Source organism: Polypterus senegalus, chromosome 9 (genome assembly GCF_016835505.1).
Source record: "Polypterus senegalus isolate Bchr_013 chromosome 9, ASM1683550v1, whole genome shotgun sequence".
NCBI lineage: Eukaryota > Metazoa > Chordata > Cladistia > Polypteriformes > Polypteridae > Polypterus > Polypterus senegalus.
The window spans coordinates 79,366,656-79,382,357 of NC_053162.1; the positions used below are offsets into that span (position 1 = coordinate 79,366,656).

Consider the following 15,702-nt stretch of genomic DNA (forward strand, 5'->3'; position numbering starts at 1 on the left):
TTAAGGAAGAGGATGGATGAGAACTACTTGTCTCTGAATACAGAAAAAACATAAATGTTAATTATTAGGAGGAATGATGCAGACCACAACAATATTCTGTCACTCTAACTCAGCTGGAATTACCTTTAGTTTTACTGAATCAGCACATTTTAGGTTTTTTCTCTTACTCTAGCATGTAGCAAGGCCCTTAACCTGCAATTGCTCCATCCTGGGTATGACATTAACCTGCCTCCAGCCCTGCAAGCAGGTCCTCCAACATGAAAACTCAGCAGTTGGTGGCAAAATTGGCAGTCCAGACACTGTGTGGTGCTGAGGTTTGTTGTGTGATGGGTGTGGCAACATGCTGTAATCAGTGCATGCTCCCAACCTCCTCCTCCTCCTGGCATGTCATTTAAAGCACACATTACAAAACTATCCAAAACATGTTTTTCTATCTTAAAAATGTTGAAAGATTAAGACATTTTCCAAATATGCAGAATACTGAGAAATTAATTTATGCATTTATTTGTAGCTGGATTCTCTACTGCAGTGTGTTATTCACTGGGTGTTCAAATTGGTTTTTTATGTAGCTTTCATGTAACTCAAAATGCTGCTGCAAGAATTATTACTCAAACCAGAATGTATGAACACCGTGATAGACGGCCAGCAGTTTAATCCGGCCAGAACTAAAGGAGTGGAGAAGGGCAACATTTCCAGGACACTGCCTCCCCAAAGACACTAGGTAGCAGCTCCCCTGGCGGTAAATGTACCTTGGATTCTCTCAGGGCATCATGGGACATGGAGTCCATTTTCTCAGTCCTCTTGGGTGCCGTGGGTGCCGCCAGGGGGAGCTCATAAAGGGAGCTCCTACTTTTCTTTTAACCCGGAAGTACTTCGGAGTCACGAAGACGGAACCCTCAGTACTTCCGGGCTACTTGAAGACGGATGATGTGGCGTTTGACCCAGAAGAAGAGAAGGAACACCTCCAGGTCAAGAACTATTTAAAGGATTGATGCAGACCCAGCAAGCGAAGCCAGAGTTGGGAGGTTAGGTGACGAAGCTGCTGGGAGTGGAGGATTGTTGAATAGTGATTATTGATTATTGACTATTGTTAATTGTGGTGTATGTGGTGCTTTGTGTACAATATTTAAGAAAATATTAAATATTATACTTGGTGCTTTTTACAAGTGTGTCTTGGACGTCAGTCTGGTGGGTTTCACGGGGCAACAGCCCCTCAAGCGTCCACAACACATAACTCCAGTTCTCAAGTCCTTCCAGTGGCTCACAGTTAAGCTTAGGGCTGATTTCAAAATCCTCCTCTTAACGTAAAAAGCTTTAAATGGTCAAGGTTCTGCTTACTAATCTGAGCTTATAATTACTTACAAACAAGAGTGCACATTCTGCAGATCTCAACATGCCAGCCTACTTAAGGTTCCAAGGATTAATGAAGTAGTAGTGAGAGATCAAGCTTTTAGTTGCAGAGCTCCGAAGCTGTGGAATGATCTGCCTGGCACTATAAGAGATGACCCTTGATTCTCAGATTTTAGACTCACTACTTTAGTCTAGCATACCCTGACTAGAGCTGCCAATTAGCTGTGAATGCTGCATTTCAGTTTGTTAGTCATTTATATAGAAATATACGTAGTACATATTTATAAACTGATACTAACCCTCCTCTATTCTGTTTCTCTTCTCAGTATTTAGATATGGCACTTGGTACCACTGCTCTACTGCCAGGCTGCTTTCTTGCATATGGAGAAGTGATCTTGGATAAAGGCACATAGAAGTCATCGGGGCTGGGTGGCCTCCAGGACTGTGACTTTGATTTTTTGAATTTTTCATTTGCAATTTTAATCTCCTTAATTGTCAAGAGACCACAGTTCACCAATTAATTAATGGACATATATTGTTGGTTTCCATTTATGCTAATCACTTTCTATATTATTCTCCATGTTTTAATAAATTGTAAGTGTATGAGTTCTGTATTCAGAACCTATACTTGTATTTTAACATGTTTATTTGTGTTTTAACTGAAAACAAGCAAATCATGCTTCAAAAATTTCACAAGAATAAAAGTGTTAATGAAATGATGATGAGGGAGAGAAGAACATCACACTTTACAGTAAGAAAGGAGAGTATTTTAATAAGTAGTGACTTGTGAGAGGACTCAATATTAGAATAGTCACATGTTTAGTACGGGATGTTATTATAGTCACTTGCAACTGCATGAATATTTACATATTGGACATATTGGATAAGAAGGAAAATGCAGGGCACATGTAAGTCAGTATGTGTGAAGTGTGGCCGTCAGGTAATGTAGTATACTAACGTCTATAATAATTGTCAGAAAAATGCAATTTGTTGCAAAAACGTTATTGTCAGGGAAAATATTTCTCTGGGTGTAACCTGCAAGTTCCTGTACGTTGAAACTGGGTTTCGATGCAACTCTAGGTAATGTAGTGCACAACTGGCCATGGGTTAAAACAGGGTAAATTAACTCTGACTTTATTATTTGTCGTTGTGACTTGGTGATAGTCATACAACATGTTAAACAAATGAGGAATTGCCTATACTGTAATATAAAGGGAATAACTTGTTTTGAGTTGTCAGTGTTTTGGAATCCCTGTAGTTTTTCCATCATAATGTTTCTTGTTGTCTGGCAGTTTGCCGCTGCTCTTCAGAAAGGTTGTATGTGTAATTTGTTTTTCGTCCATTCTCTAGGTGCAAGACTTGCTGTCACTGATCTTCGGATAATGTCGCTCTGTGGTTTGTCATACGTAGTCTTTGCTATTCTAAGGCATCTTGCCTGTGCTGGCTAGTCTGGTGTGATATAGATGTTTCTGCTTCTGTGCATTGGTGTGAGTATGTAGTCTGGCAAGACTGTTTCTGCTGGCCACAGCTAGGTTGTATGTGCCTTTTCATTTCATCGAGAGACTTACATTGAGGTGAAGGAAAAAGGAGGTGTAAAATGGTAGTCTCATAATTCAGTTTCGGTCAGTAACAAAGTATGCACCAAAATACCACAATCGATAATTGGTCACATTGAAGAATTAAAGACTTGAAGATAAATCTAAGACCTAAAGGAACATGGATTCCTTGCTATTATTGTGGAGGGATATAGTAGTTGTGGCAACCGTTGTTTATATCGAGCACAGACAGACATAAGCGAAATATAAGGATTGTTCACAGTGTTCTGCACCTGCATTCACTGAAGACTGCTATACAGAAAATAACTTGTCATTGTTGTTATATAATGACTTAAAATTCACAATTCTAAAATATGACTGAGTGTCAAATATATGTGTAAATATGTCTGTAAAAATTTAAGAAATTCGTTAAATAGTGTAGGTACCAGCTCCTGATCACCCTAGATCCAGAAATGAACGAACAAATGTAATCGCATGCAATTCTCCTGAAAACATTCAGAAGACCTGTTTTAATATCTATGGTTGAATCATGAAACAATTTAAATACATAAGAAAAGATATTCAATTCATTCTTTTTTACTACTGTAGAAGCAGCATAACAAACATTATTTAGTCTCATCTACTTGAATATAATTTACACTTCAATCAACTGCTATTTAGCACCTTCCATTTGTGAACACTATCTTGAAGCTCTTCACGAATGGAGTCTTTTGCAGTGACACACATTTATTCAATGGAAGCTTACTGTAAGAAACATGCTCATGATCGCACTCTCAGTGAGCCGGTAGTGGAGATCAGGCCTGCATGATTTCTAAACAAGCTGTCCTGCTATGTGATTTCAATGCCTGCTTGCTTATGAGATCAATTCATGTAAACAGTGCATGTTTTCCCCTCTTGGATATTTCATCCATTATGAAATAATGCTTTGGTGACATTTTTTTAATATATCATCTTCAAAAATTTCTAGAGTTGGTAACCTTGAATAAAAAAGAAAAGTCATCATCGGATAACATAAGTTGAGGAATTTCAGTTTCCCAGCCCCTGTGTCTCTGAGATAGATTACGCGTATTGAACAACGTTATGTTCTATTATTTTCAAGTACAAAAATTGGATGATTCATGCTAATAAGGTACACGCAATAACAACAATAAACTTAGCTTTGGTGGTATCTCATACAACATTATATGGCATTATAATCTTTCAGCTGTAAACTAATGCACATCCTATGTCAGCATTTTTTCCAAAAGTCTGTTGTGCATCAATCCAGAATATGTGTTAAATCAGATAAGTACTACTCAGCAAAAGAAAAAAAAATTATGATTGTCACTTCTCACTGCTTAAACTACAGATTTGATTTTAGGTTCAGTAGATTGTCTTGACAGCTGAACAAAATTCAATTCAAAGAAGTAAGGGTGGAATTTCCATATCCAGAAATTAATTTAACGCACTAGTTTGCAGACTCTGCACTGTTTTGTTCTCAAATCTGCAATGTAGAAGAGACCTTGGGCATAAGAGCTCAATGAAGGCAACCTGCAAATCTGTCACAAAGAAACTAATATTGGAGACTTTACGGTTTTAAATTATATAAGCAGAAATCAGTACTTGGAAATCCTAAGCCTGACAAATTTAATTTAAATAGGTCAGTTCTGGAGATCTGAGGATATGCAGTGTATTATGGTTTATAACCTCAGTCTTAATATTTGAGGTTTTCATCAATAATTTTAATTCGTGGTGTAAAGTTGCAATGTTTTAAAAAGCATGCAATTGCTAGGAAACCCAAAAGAGAAGCAGCCAAATCTTCAGCAGAGAGTCTATTACGTTCGGCATCCTTGAAATCCGTGCTCTGAAAATGTTACATAAGCCAGACTATTCAAGGAGTAAATTGGTGACAGGATACTGCCTTTTGATAAGTGAAGCTGAAAGGATATGAGCTGGTATGTCAGCAAAGTAATGCAGTATATTAATTTCCTGAACCTGCTTATTACCGCTCAGAATCACAGGAAAAGAAACCCGTCCTTGCACTGAGCACAAGTCAGGAGCCAGCCCTGGATGCTGTGGCAGCCCTGTGGGGCACATTCAAACAGGCACCGTTCTCAGATTAGTTTAGAGCAATCAAACATTCTAACATTATGTCATTGTATTACATACGCAAAGGAACCTAACTTGAAAAAAAATGAAATGTGCATAAAGGATCTATCTGTCGTATTGTTTTATTAATGTTAAATGTGCTCATTCATGGCAATTGAAGGTTGAATTTTCAGAAAATGAAAGTCTAGTGGTAAAAAGTGAGTAGAAAAGCCTGGAAGTTGTAAATGTTTTATACATGTTATGGACTGATGTCTGTTAATATGATTGCAATTTTAATACAATTGTAAATAAAGATCTGTTTAATATCTAAAAAAAATTCTATCTATCTATCTATCTATCTATCTACATTCACTGGGAACACCATACTAAACTGGGTAGGGCCTCCATTTGCTCTCAAAACTGCCTCAATTCTTTGTGTCATGGATTCTATAAGAAACATTCCTTTGGGGTTCTGGTCCATTGCATCACTCAGTTTCTTGTGGATTTTTCAGCTGCACATTCATGCATCATCCATTGTATCACATCCCAAAGATTTTCTATTGGATTCAGATACAGTGACTGGGTAGGCAACAGAAGAACTACCAGAGAACCTTTGCTTTGTGACATGGTGCATTATCATGCTGTAACCATTACAAAATGGGTAAGTTGTAGCCATGAAGTGATGCACATGGTCAGCATCAATACGCAAACAGACATTCAAGCAATGATTGATTAGTATTAATGGGCCTAACGTGGACCCAGAAAACATTCTTCACTCCATTATCTTTAATTAATATTGTTTTTATCAGTATGCTGCTGCTGGAGTATGTGAATTTCCCCTTGGGGATTAATAAAGTATCTATCTATCTATCTATCTATCTATCTATCTATCTATCTATCTATCTATCTATCTATCTATCTATCTATCTATCTATCTACACCACCAGCAACCTGAACTGTTGACACTAAGCAGATTGGATGCATGGAGTCATGCTGTTGGTGCCAACCCTACCATCTGTGTGCCTCAGTAGAAATTGAAATTTATAGGACAAGGCTAGGTTTTTGCAGTCTTCACCTGTCCAGTTTTGATGAGCCTATGCCAACTGCAGCCACAGCTGTTAGTTCTGGGCTACAGGAGTGGAACCCGACATTATCTTCTGTTGTTACAGTCTACTCACCTCAAGGTTTGACGTGTTGTGCAGTCTAAGAAGCTTTTCTGCTCACCAAAGTTGTACAAAATGATTATCTCAATCACCACAGCCTTTCTGACCATTCAAACCAGTCTGCCATTCTCCTCTGACCTCTCTCATGAACAAGGCATTTCTGTCTGCAAAACTGCTACTCACTGGATATTTTTTTTTTGCACAATTCTTAGTAAAGTCTAGAGACTGTAGTGTGTGAAAATCCCAGGAGATTAGCAGTTAGAGAAATACTCACACCAGCCAGTAGGACACCAACATTCATACTACAGTAAAAATCACTAAATATTTTCCCCATTCTGTTGTCTAATGAGATCATCGACTGAAGCACTTGACATGTACAGTATCTACATGACTTTATGCATCGCACTGCTTCAACACGACTGGTTGATTAGATAAATGAATGGATTAGCAGGTGCACAGGTGTTCCGAATAATTGGCTCAGTTACTCTATCTATCTATCTATCTATCTATCTATCTATCTATCTATCTATCTATCTATCTATCTATCTATCTATCTATCCTAGAAATGCTGCCATTTTATCATTATGCCATCCCCATTTACCAATCAACTCAAGAAAGAACAGAAAAATAAAAAATTAACTACATGATTGTGATAACACTTGGCTCATGTATTACTGTAAGCCTGCTTGCTACATTTATGCAACAAATACTACGAGTATTTAGATGTCTACATATCATTTAAAGTCTATAGGCTTTTTGTGCCTATTGACTTTAACTAAGTAGCAATGTTAAATCTCTGATAAACCTGAAATTTAAACTTTTCCAGTAAGGGATTTCATTTTAGATAAAAAAAAATCATAAACACTTCTTGAAATCTCAGATATAATAGGATGTTGTTAAAAAATTCAGTAGTTATGTAAAATCTTTGCCCAGCAATGACTTTGACACTCTGGTTTATTCTGCCCACAATGAAACCCTAGCTAGTGTTCATTAATTATGTTCAGAGCAGACTTAGCTGTCATATAAATCTCTAAGCCACATTAGTGCTGTCTTAGATTTGAGCAACCATACGTGAAAGATACTCACTTATAGAGAGAAAACAATTGTGTGTCTTCTGTTATTTTTACATGACAGTTACAGTGAAAAAACCTTCAATAAGTCTTATAAGGGCATCTCAATCTATTTGTTTAGTTCAGCCCTATGGAAAAAAAAATAGAAATTGCTGTTACATCTCACTACAGTATTTGTCCTAGTCTCCATGATGAACCCATCTCTGATCGGTTTTGCTGTCTATAGGGTCCCAAGGAGACTGGGACACTCCAGATAGTATAAAGATAGGGCAGGAATCTGTCCTTGCAGACAGCCATGCTGGAAGCAGTTATTCACACTTACATCCGCATTCAATCCTGACCCGTTTTCAGATGACAGTTAACTTGACCTCCATGACTTTGGGATTCTGGTGGAAACTAGATTGTGTAGAAACAAATACATTTACAGTAGATGCATGAGCTACACAAACAAATCCAATCGAATGAAGATCTTTGAGGAAGCATCGTGAACCACTGTGCCACCCCGTTGAGGAGACTCATAAAAGGAAAAAACTATTTACTGACATTTCCTTAAGTTTGAGGCTGTTATTCTTATTGCTAAATCCAAATATGTTCAGTTATTTTCAATACCTGTTAAAAATTTATTGTACTAGTGAGTCAGCCTTAAAATGAACCCAACAAGTCAAATGTAGGATCATTTTGGGAATGAGAAGCGAGACCTTTTATGGGCTATACCTGAGCACATATCGTAGTCATCTGAGATACTGGGAGCCTTAGAATCATTGGATGAAAAGATTCTGTCATCAGACTAGTAAGCTAAGTGCTGTCTCTACAATAAACTGCCCAGGAGGCATTGATTTTCTTTTTTCTAAGAACACCATCAAAATCTTTTGTGGACCTGAGTAGATCAACATTACTGAGACCTTCATCTTTCTTTAATTTTAAATATTATATGATGGGCACAAAGTTTGCAGGTCATGCTGTTGGCTTGTTTTGTATCTCATTATTTTTGGCATAAATTAAGGAAAAATGAAAAAATTTATTTGTATGAGTCTTAAATAGCAAGTCCATTAAAATTAAGGCAAAGGAGTTAATTACCAACAAATACTGGTCACTAATTAACAAAAGGCTTAGAATGAGAACCTGCAGCCACAGAAGCCTTTCCAGGACTGGAGCTGAAGACCCTTGGTATAGACCCTACTGTAGAATGCCTAGAAGGAGGTGGGAAGCCAGTTGGATGAGGTCTCCAGGACAGTTGCTGTGTCAGACTTTTGTCTTTGACTTTCTCTCTCACAATTAAACATGAACACAAAGAACCTGATTTTTTCCGGGAATGCTGCTGACAGGAGGTTTTCATTTTCCTCTGATCCATTGTCCATTGTCTGTAACTCAACAATTCATTAATGGACAGGTATTGTTGAGGTCCATTTATGTTATGTTTCAAACTGCTTTTATTTTGCTGTATGTTAAAACAAATCTGTCTTTATGTGTACTAATTCTGTAATTTGTACTTTGTAATTAGTAAAATGTATACTTGGATTTCACCTGAGAACTTTCCTCAGCACAAAAGAGTGCTATAGAAAAGTAAACTGAATCGAGATGAACTGAACAAATAAGGACGACAGGAAAATGAAAGCTTAAGAACAATCTGAAAATGTGGTAGTCATCCTGCTACCCTTTCAAACTTTGAATTTTATAAAATTCACTTTTAAAGCATACTTTTATTAAAATAATTTCAAAAACTGAATGCTAAATGTCAACATTGGAGTCCAACTGAAAACCATCACTGTATAAATCAAAGCTATTCCAATCTCTGGCATAACCTTAATAGCATTAAGAAGACATTATAATAATTTTACAGCCCTGCTGATGATACTGTTTCTTTCACTTTCAAAAACTTAAGCCGTTTACAGTTCTGCTTCTAAAAAGACAACAATTCTGGAAACCTATGTCAAAATGTAATTAATTACTCAGTTTCACAATTCAAATTAAACCAGCATAATATGTTGAATTGGTTTAACTTTTATTTTTTTTTACACTTAGAATTATATTTGTTTACTTTTGACTTTGCTTTTCACAAATGGCAGAGTTTCTATGCTGAGCAGGAAGATTAAAATTCTGGAAAATGATTCTACCGACAATAATCCAGTGGCTCTGCTGACTACTCAAAGCTATCAGCAGTCCTGTGTATTGCTGTTAGAAATCCATAACTCAACAATGAGACTAATTGGAGTGGAGGCGGGGAGGCACGGGTTTGGGCTGTTATCGGTTTTCCTGGGGCACTGAATAGAACATTTGAATTACATGTAAGCAACTACTTTTATAGTCAATGTATTGTCTGGTACAAAATTTTATTACATTTTGTTAAGGCATTTCATTATCACTACTGTCTGAAGAAAATGTAAATCTTAGTAAAACCTACATTGAAAAAGCAGTGTATTATTTTCACATCATAATTAATCGATAATTGAACATGAGTTGTTAGTTTGAGTCTTTAGATACGGTCAATAGAGCAGACTGTCTGTGCAGCAATAGATTTATTTACTAGGAACCAAAAATGACAGGCTTTTATAGGAAGCCAAATGAATTTACCATCTGTGCATCCCTGTTATAAATGGTCGCAGCTTTTTTATGCTTTATTTACTCATTATAACATTAACATGGACATCATTCACATGCCTAGTCTGTTTGTAAATTTTGTATTTTTCTCAAGACGTTTGGGGTGTAAATACTTCAGAGTTCTTAAAATATATCTTTACACTTGACATGAAGTCACCCACTGACATGTACATCCATCCACCCATTATATCCTAACTACAGGGTCACAGGAATCTGCTGGAGCCAAACCCAGCCAACACAGGGTGCAAGGCAGGAAACAAATGCCGTGCAAGTTGCCAGCCCACCGCAGGGCACACACACACACACACCCAGCACACACTACTGACAATTTTGGATCGCCAATGCACCTAATCTGCATGTCTTTGGACTGTGGGAGGAAACCGATGCAGACACAGGGAGAACATGCAAACTCCACGCAGGGTGGACCCAGGAAGCGAACCCAGGTCTCCTAACTGTGAGGCAGCAGCGCTACCCACTGCGCCACCATGCCACCCCAACATGTACATGCAATACAAAATGAGCATAAATCTTAAAAGTGGAAGTCAAAATTAAGAAGTACTTGTATGTCATTTAATGCAGACAGAGTCACAATTTATTAGCATTTCTGTGCAGATACATCAATAATTCGGATTATTTTCAAGGATCACTTACCTCAGTCCACTGCCCCTGAGCTTGCACCAGCAGAACCACACTTGGATCAGATTTGTTTAAGGTATCCCGATCTAATAATGATTTACATGAGACCCTAAGTTCCACTTTGCAAACACAAGCTGTGGGAACAACTCCAATAGGTGCAGATGGAGATGCTAAATCTTGAATTTCATTCATCTTGGATTTACTGCGTCTTCAGTTGAAATGACCAGCTGTCAAATAAAGTCTTTTTAAGGTCCAGATTAAAAAAAGTAAATAAATGTCCCTTATACACTGATGCAGTAATTTTATAGTTAACTATTTGCTGTTTCCAAAGTTGTTCAACTGCAAGAGGTAAACATTATTATCATTTTTCTTAATATGACTTGCGATCCTGTAATTGGATGTATTCTTTCTGAAATACAAGGCAGTTTTTACTGAAATATTTCCAATTTGAAATAACAGATTTATTTGAAAGCGATTTTGAAAAATGCAGTCCTGACTTCATTGCATGGCTTCTCCTTTAGGTTTCTTTAAAAAAATATTTAGCTGAAGAAATATTTGAATTGAGAAATGAACATCAAAATGTAATGAGCTGTCAGAACACCTGTCGTTACTTTTCATATGACTTTCTGCATTCCCATAAAGTTGGACATAGTCATCAAATCAAAAGTGAATCCATTGAGCAGAAGCCTTCAGTGCAATTTGTGAGATAAATGAGACTTCTGATAAACATTAACAGAAGAATGAAGAGCAGGTTTTGTGATACCAGTAGCTTTAACTCAAAAGGCACCTGGTCAAAAGAAACCAACCCTAAAGAAAAAAGACAACAGCAATAGCATATTGGTTAACTTTTATAATTAATTAATGGTAAACCATTACACTCAAGTTCTTCTACAATGTTACTCAACAGATAGCAATAAATTAAAGGAAGGAAAGTTCTTTTTTTCAACTTGCATAATTCCTGAAAATGAAAAAAAACTTTCAATATACTGAATTGTTCTGGTCTTTGCTGAAAATGTAATATAATAACTGGGCTCTTTAAAAGAATAACAACTGTTTTATTTTTTGTTTTTGTTTTTTTCTCTAAATGACATGAAGATTAACACTTCATACTACCACTTCTAGGTTCTTGCCCTTTTCCTTTTCCAGTAGGACTATTAATAAAAATAAATAAATACAGAGACTGATCGTTACAATAATGAACAGAAAATGTTTGTTCCTTTTATTTATAAACACAGTTACAAAAGGCCTTTGTAGTTTGCCTTTCAAAAGGATGAAAATGTCAATTCAAAGAATGAAGTAATGTTTACGTTGATCTGGTGTTGTACATTTTGCAGTGCTGAAATGATTGACAGTTATGAAGAAAAGAAGAAATATTTCACATTAAGATTAAAAGCATACCAACTAATATGTTAACATCCTGTAAAAGATGTCAACTGTTTTACATATTACAGTGTTTTAAAGACATCAACAAAATATACAAATATAGGACATGTCCATAGCATAGCTATGTTCATCTCTGTGACCTGAAAACTGCAGCATGAGTTTATAATTGCATAATCTAACTGCTGCAAGTCTGGGCTCAAATAAAAAAGAAGCCTGGCCAAGAAGACATTCATTGTTTGAATCTTTAACATCAGAGAAGAAGGGGTAGTTGAATTCTTTTCATAAACTATATGTTTAATATGCAACATTGTGCTATGAAAGCTGGCAATAGAAATGCCCATTCATTTATAAGCTGAATATCCGGTTCCAGGTTGCAGGGAGTTACTGTCTGTCCCTGTAGCACTAAATACAAGGATGGGCCCATCTCTAGATAGTGCATCACTTTGTCACAGTAGAAACCCATGCATATATTCACCTACGGGGCCAATTTTAAATTAACCAGTTAACCTAATACACATGGCCTCGGGATGTTGGAGAAAAAACAGTACACAGAAAACCACAATGCAGACATATGGGGACAATGTGCATACTACACAACAGACAGCACCCAGGTGAGGGATTTGAAAAAGGATATTGATGTTTTATTTAAAAAGTTTGAAATACCTGAGTACATAAAAGAGTTATAACTACACATTAATAAAGCAATTAAGATTGTGAGATTAGATGCAATTTTTAGATCTTACCATTACAGCTGTACTTGGATAGAGATCTTAAGTAGGAAGAGTAACTTCAGTCTATATTTAAAGAAGTAGGCTGTGATTAAAATAAGTATCACAGGTGAAAGTGAATGGTAAACTAAGATCATGCATTTCAGAAATGAAGAGCTCCATCATCATGATATACAAGGTAACGTTTTTATAGCGTTCCATCACAACTCTTTAATAGACTGCCTAATACCTTTGTAAATTCAACTAATTGTGATGTGTATCCATAGATTACTAATTGCACTGTTAAACGGAATATTAGGAACCAAATATAGCAGGAAAAAGGCAACCTAAGTGTATAATGTCATTACATGAAATTAACAGAAATCATTATTTTGTTAATTATTTTTGTCCTGCTTAAAACTATCTAATTAAACGAACGGCTGATTTGTCAGTTGAGGCGTTACAAAAGCGTTCAAACTGTATTCAGCACCGACTCCTGCGGACAGCTCCCAGGGAGCTCCACACCACAGGCGTACACTCAACAGCAATCGCTCACTTTTAAAGTTATTTTACGCAGGGACAATTAAAACTACACTTCTAATGTTGTACTTTCTTGTAATGAAATCGGAGAAACTGACAAACTTAATAATGGAAACCTTTGAAATTGCCCGAGAACCACTGTAGGCACAATTCTGAATTATTAAAATTGTTTTTAGATTTGCTTAGTCGCAGGCAGAGAATGCAAAAAAAACAAAAACAAAATCCCATTAAGAAAACGCGCATCCAATGCTTGGGAAATTAAAACTGCCACCAATCACTGATAACAGCCGTTATTATTTATGGGAATATTCCATTTCATTAAACAGCGGCACATATTAAACCCTACAAGGAGTGTGTTATTTTTTCATTAAACTAATTGCAAATGAATTACAATGATATTTATAACGAAACAACAAAAAGCTCATCAGCGGACCATTCAGCCCAAGAAATGTAAGATTTATTTAGGCATTTAAGATTTTTTTTCACCACTGATATAAATAAAGACAATTGCTGTTACATGTAGACAAACGCAAAGATTTCCAGACATAACAGAAGTTCAACAGAAATAAAGCTGTTCAGTAATTATAAAACTACTTTACTATTATAAGCTAAAACAGAGCTCTCAGAGATCATTCTATTTTTTATTTCTTTGAAAATTACTCTTTGACTTGTGTGTAACTGTTGTTGTAAATGTATAAAAAATAACATGCAATGTATTACGCTGCAAATGCTGATGATAAATTTCAAAATGATTAGTGGAAGATGTCGACACCTGAATACACACAAAACACAATTTTAATATAAAATAATCACAATGGGGTGATCATTTTAAATGAATATTTGTGCATGTTTGCATGTTAGTTTAATAAAAAGTACATTGACGTTATCAGTTAGGAAATAACATTTTTGAGAATGCTAGAAACATACGTTAAATAAAAGTGTGTAAGTGCTTTAATTCAAAGTAACAGACCCAAATTTTCGCACCTACATATGAGATAATACTGCATCATTACGAAGGCATGCAGCCATGGTGAAAGGCTCTCAAATAAAGTGTGCGGTTTATACCAATTAATGCTCAGGGTGACCTGCCTGCGTTAAAACTTTAATGCTTCTAGAGTCGGTTGTGGAGAAGAAAAGCATCATCAGCATATATACAGTTGTTGAGATACATCATTGCATTGGACTGTGGTTACACATCCTTTTACAGGATGCCATGAACATTTGCTTTTATGTTGTGCTTGTGCTGGTCACCTTGCATTCTCATGCTCGGGCTACTTATTTTTCAAACAGCATCATTATGTAGTCACCAACCCTGTGCAAAATATAGAAACCGAGACCCAAACTGTTACGAAAAAAAACCCATAATATCACATGGCAACTTCTTTCAAATGTTGAACTGCTTCCAACACCATTTTAATACTCTTTCTGCAAGATAAAACAGTACGGAATATACTTTAACACTTGCCAGCATTAATAACATTTATATTACAGACTTAAATATTGACCTGCTCAGGTGTTAAACACACGCCTGTACCTCAAGAATTTACCAAAGCAGACTAAAGGAAAACTGTGCAATCAAAAACCTGTTACTAGGAACCAACGTGCATCTCTACAACGTTACTGTTGAAAAAGAGTCTGGTAGAGAATGTTTGATTGGGTGAGATTAGTCTCAAAAAGGAATTATCAAGAAAAAGTACAGCAAGAGTTGACACATATACTCTTTTGAAAGAACGGGAACTGAGAAAACAGAGACAGTATACGTAACAACTGTGCTCTGTAGCACCATTGGGCTTAAGCATCCAACAGTTTTCGTTACGATCTTTTGTAAATGTCAAAATTAGGAGCAGAGTAACAGTACATGCAGACTTTATCATAAGGCGCTTTAGCCTGATTTCTTGTCCGTATTCTAAAGCTAAGGCTTACCAGCAATTGTCTCCGATGCAACTTGTTCGTATTCTTTAAACGCTTCTTGCACAGCCCTCTAGTTTCCACACAAACTCGGTAATAGAAAGCGAGCGCGCGCGAGCGGCGGAGTGAGCGAGTGAGTGAGCGAGAGGGAGAGAGAGAGAGAGAGAGAGAGAGAGAGAGAGAGAGAGAGAGAGACGAGTGAGATAAAGATGACAGTCTTTGTTCACATCGTGTTCAACCTGCAATGCAAGCTTTCGTTGACAGAGGGAGACATAAAAAGCACACTAACGATCAAAAGATGTGCATAAATCGAACCTTGAAATTCTCTTTGCACGGCTGTATTTTCAGAATAAATGGCAAATAAATGCGTACATCTCCTAAGTGAGATACATGTTAATTTATAAAGGTCCCAAAATGCATAAGTACGGACATTTTTACTGCCTCCGCGTAAATGAAATCTGACATCTTATCAAAGTCTTGAATAAGGCTGATGACCATAAATCAAGATAGATAGATAGATAGATAGATAGATAGATAGATAGATAGATAGATAGATAGATAGATAGATAGATAGATAGATAGATAGAACACTTGCTTAACTTAACCGCTCCGTATCTTCGTTGTGTAATCAGTTTGAAAGACAGAAGTCTGCTACCTGACCCGTATAACCAGGTTACTTGCAGTACAGTGGCGCATTTAACACGTGTTACTATTCAATGTATAT

General features: G+C 36.5%; 1 protein-coding gene across 1 annotated transcript in view; it reads right to left on the reverse strand.

The window, feature by feature from the left end:
- The window catches only part of cpne7 (copine VII), a 263,075-nt gene extending 248,004 nt beyond the window's left edge, over positions 1-15,071 (reverse strand). Inside the window, exons 1-2 of the mRNA XM_039763335.1 lie at positions 14,994-15,071; positions 10,456-11,247 (exon numbers count right to left, since the gene is read on the reverse strand). Of these exons, the coding sequence (XP_039619269.1) occupies positions 10,456-10,632 (177 nt within the window). The 5' untranslated portion in view covers positions 10,633-11,247; positions 14,994-15,071. The remainder of the gene's footprint in view (positions 1-10,455; positions 11,248-14,993) is intronic.
- Between the last annotated feature and the right edge of the window lie 631 nt (positions 15,072-15,702).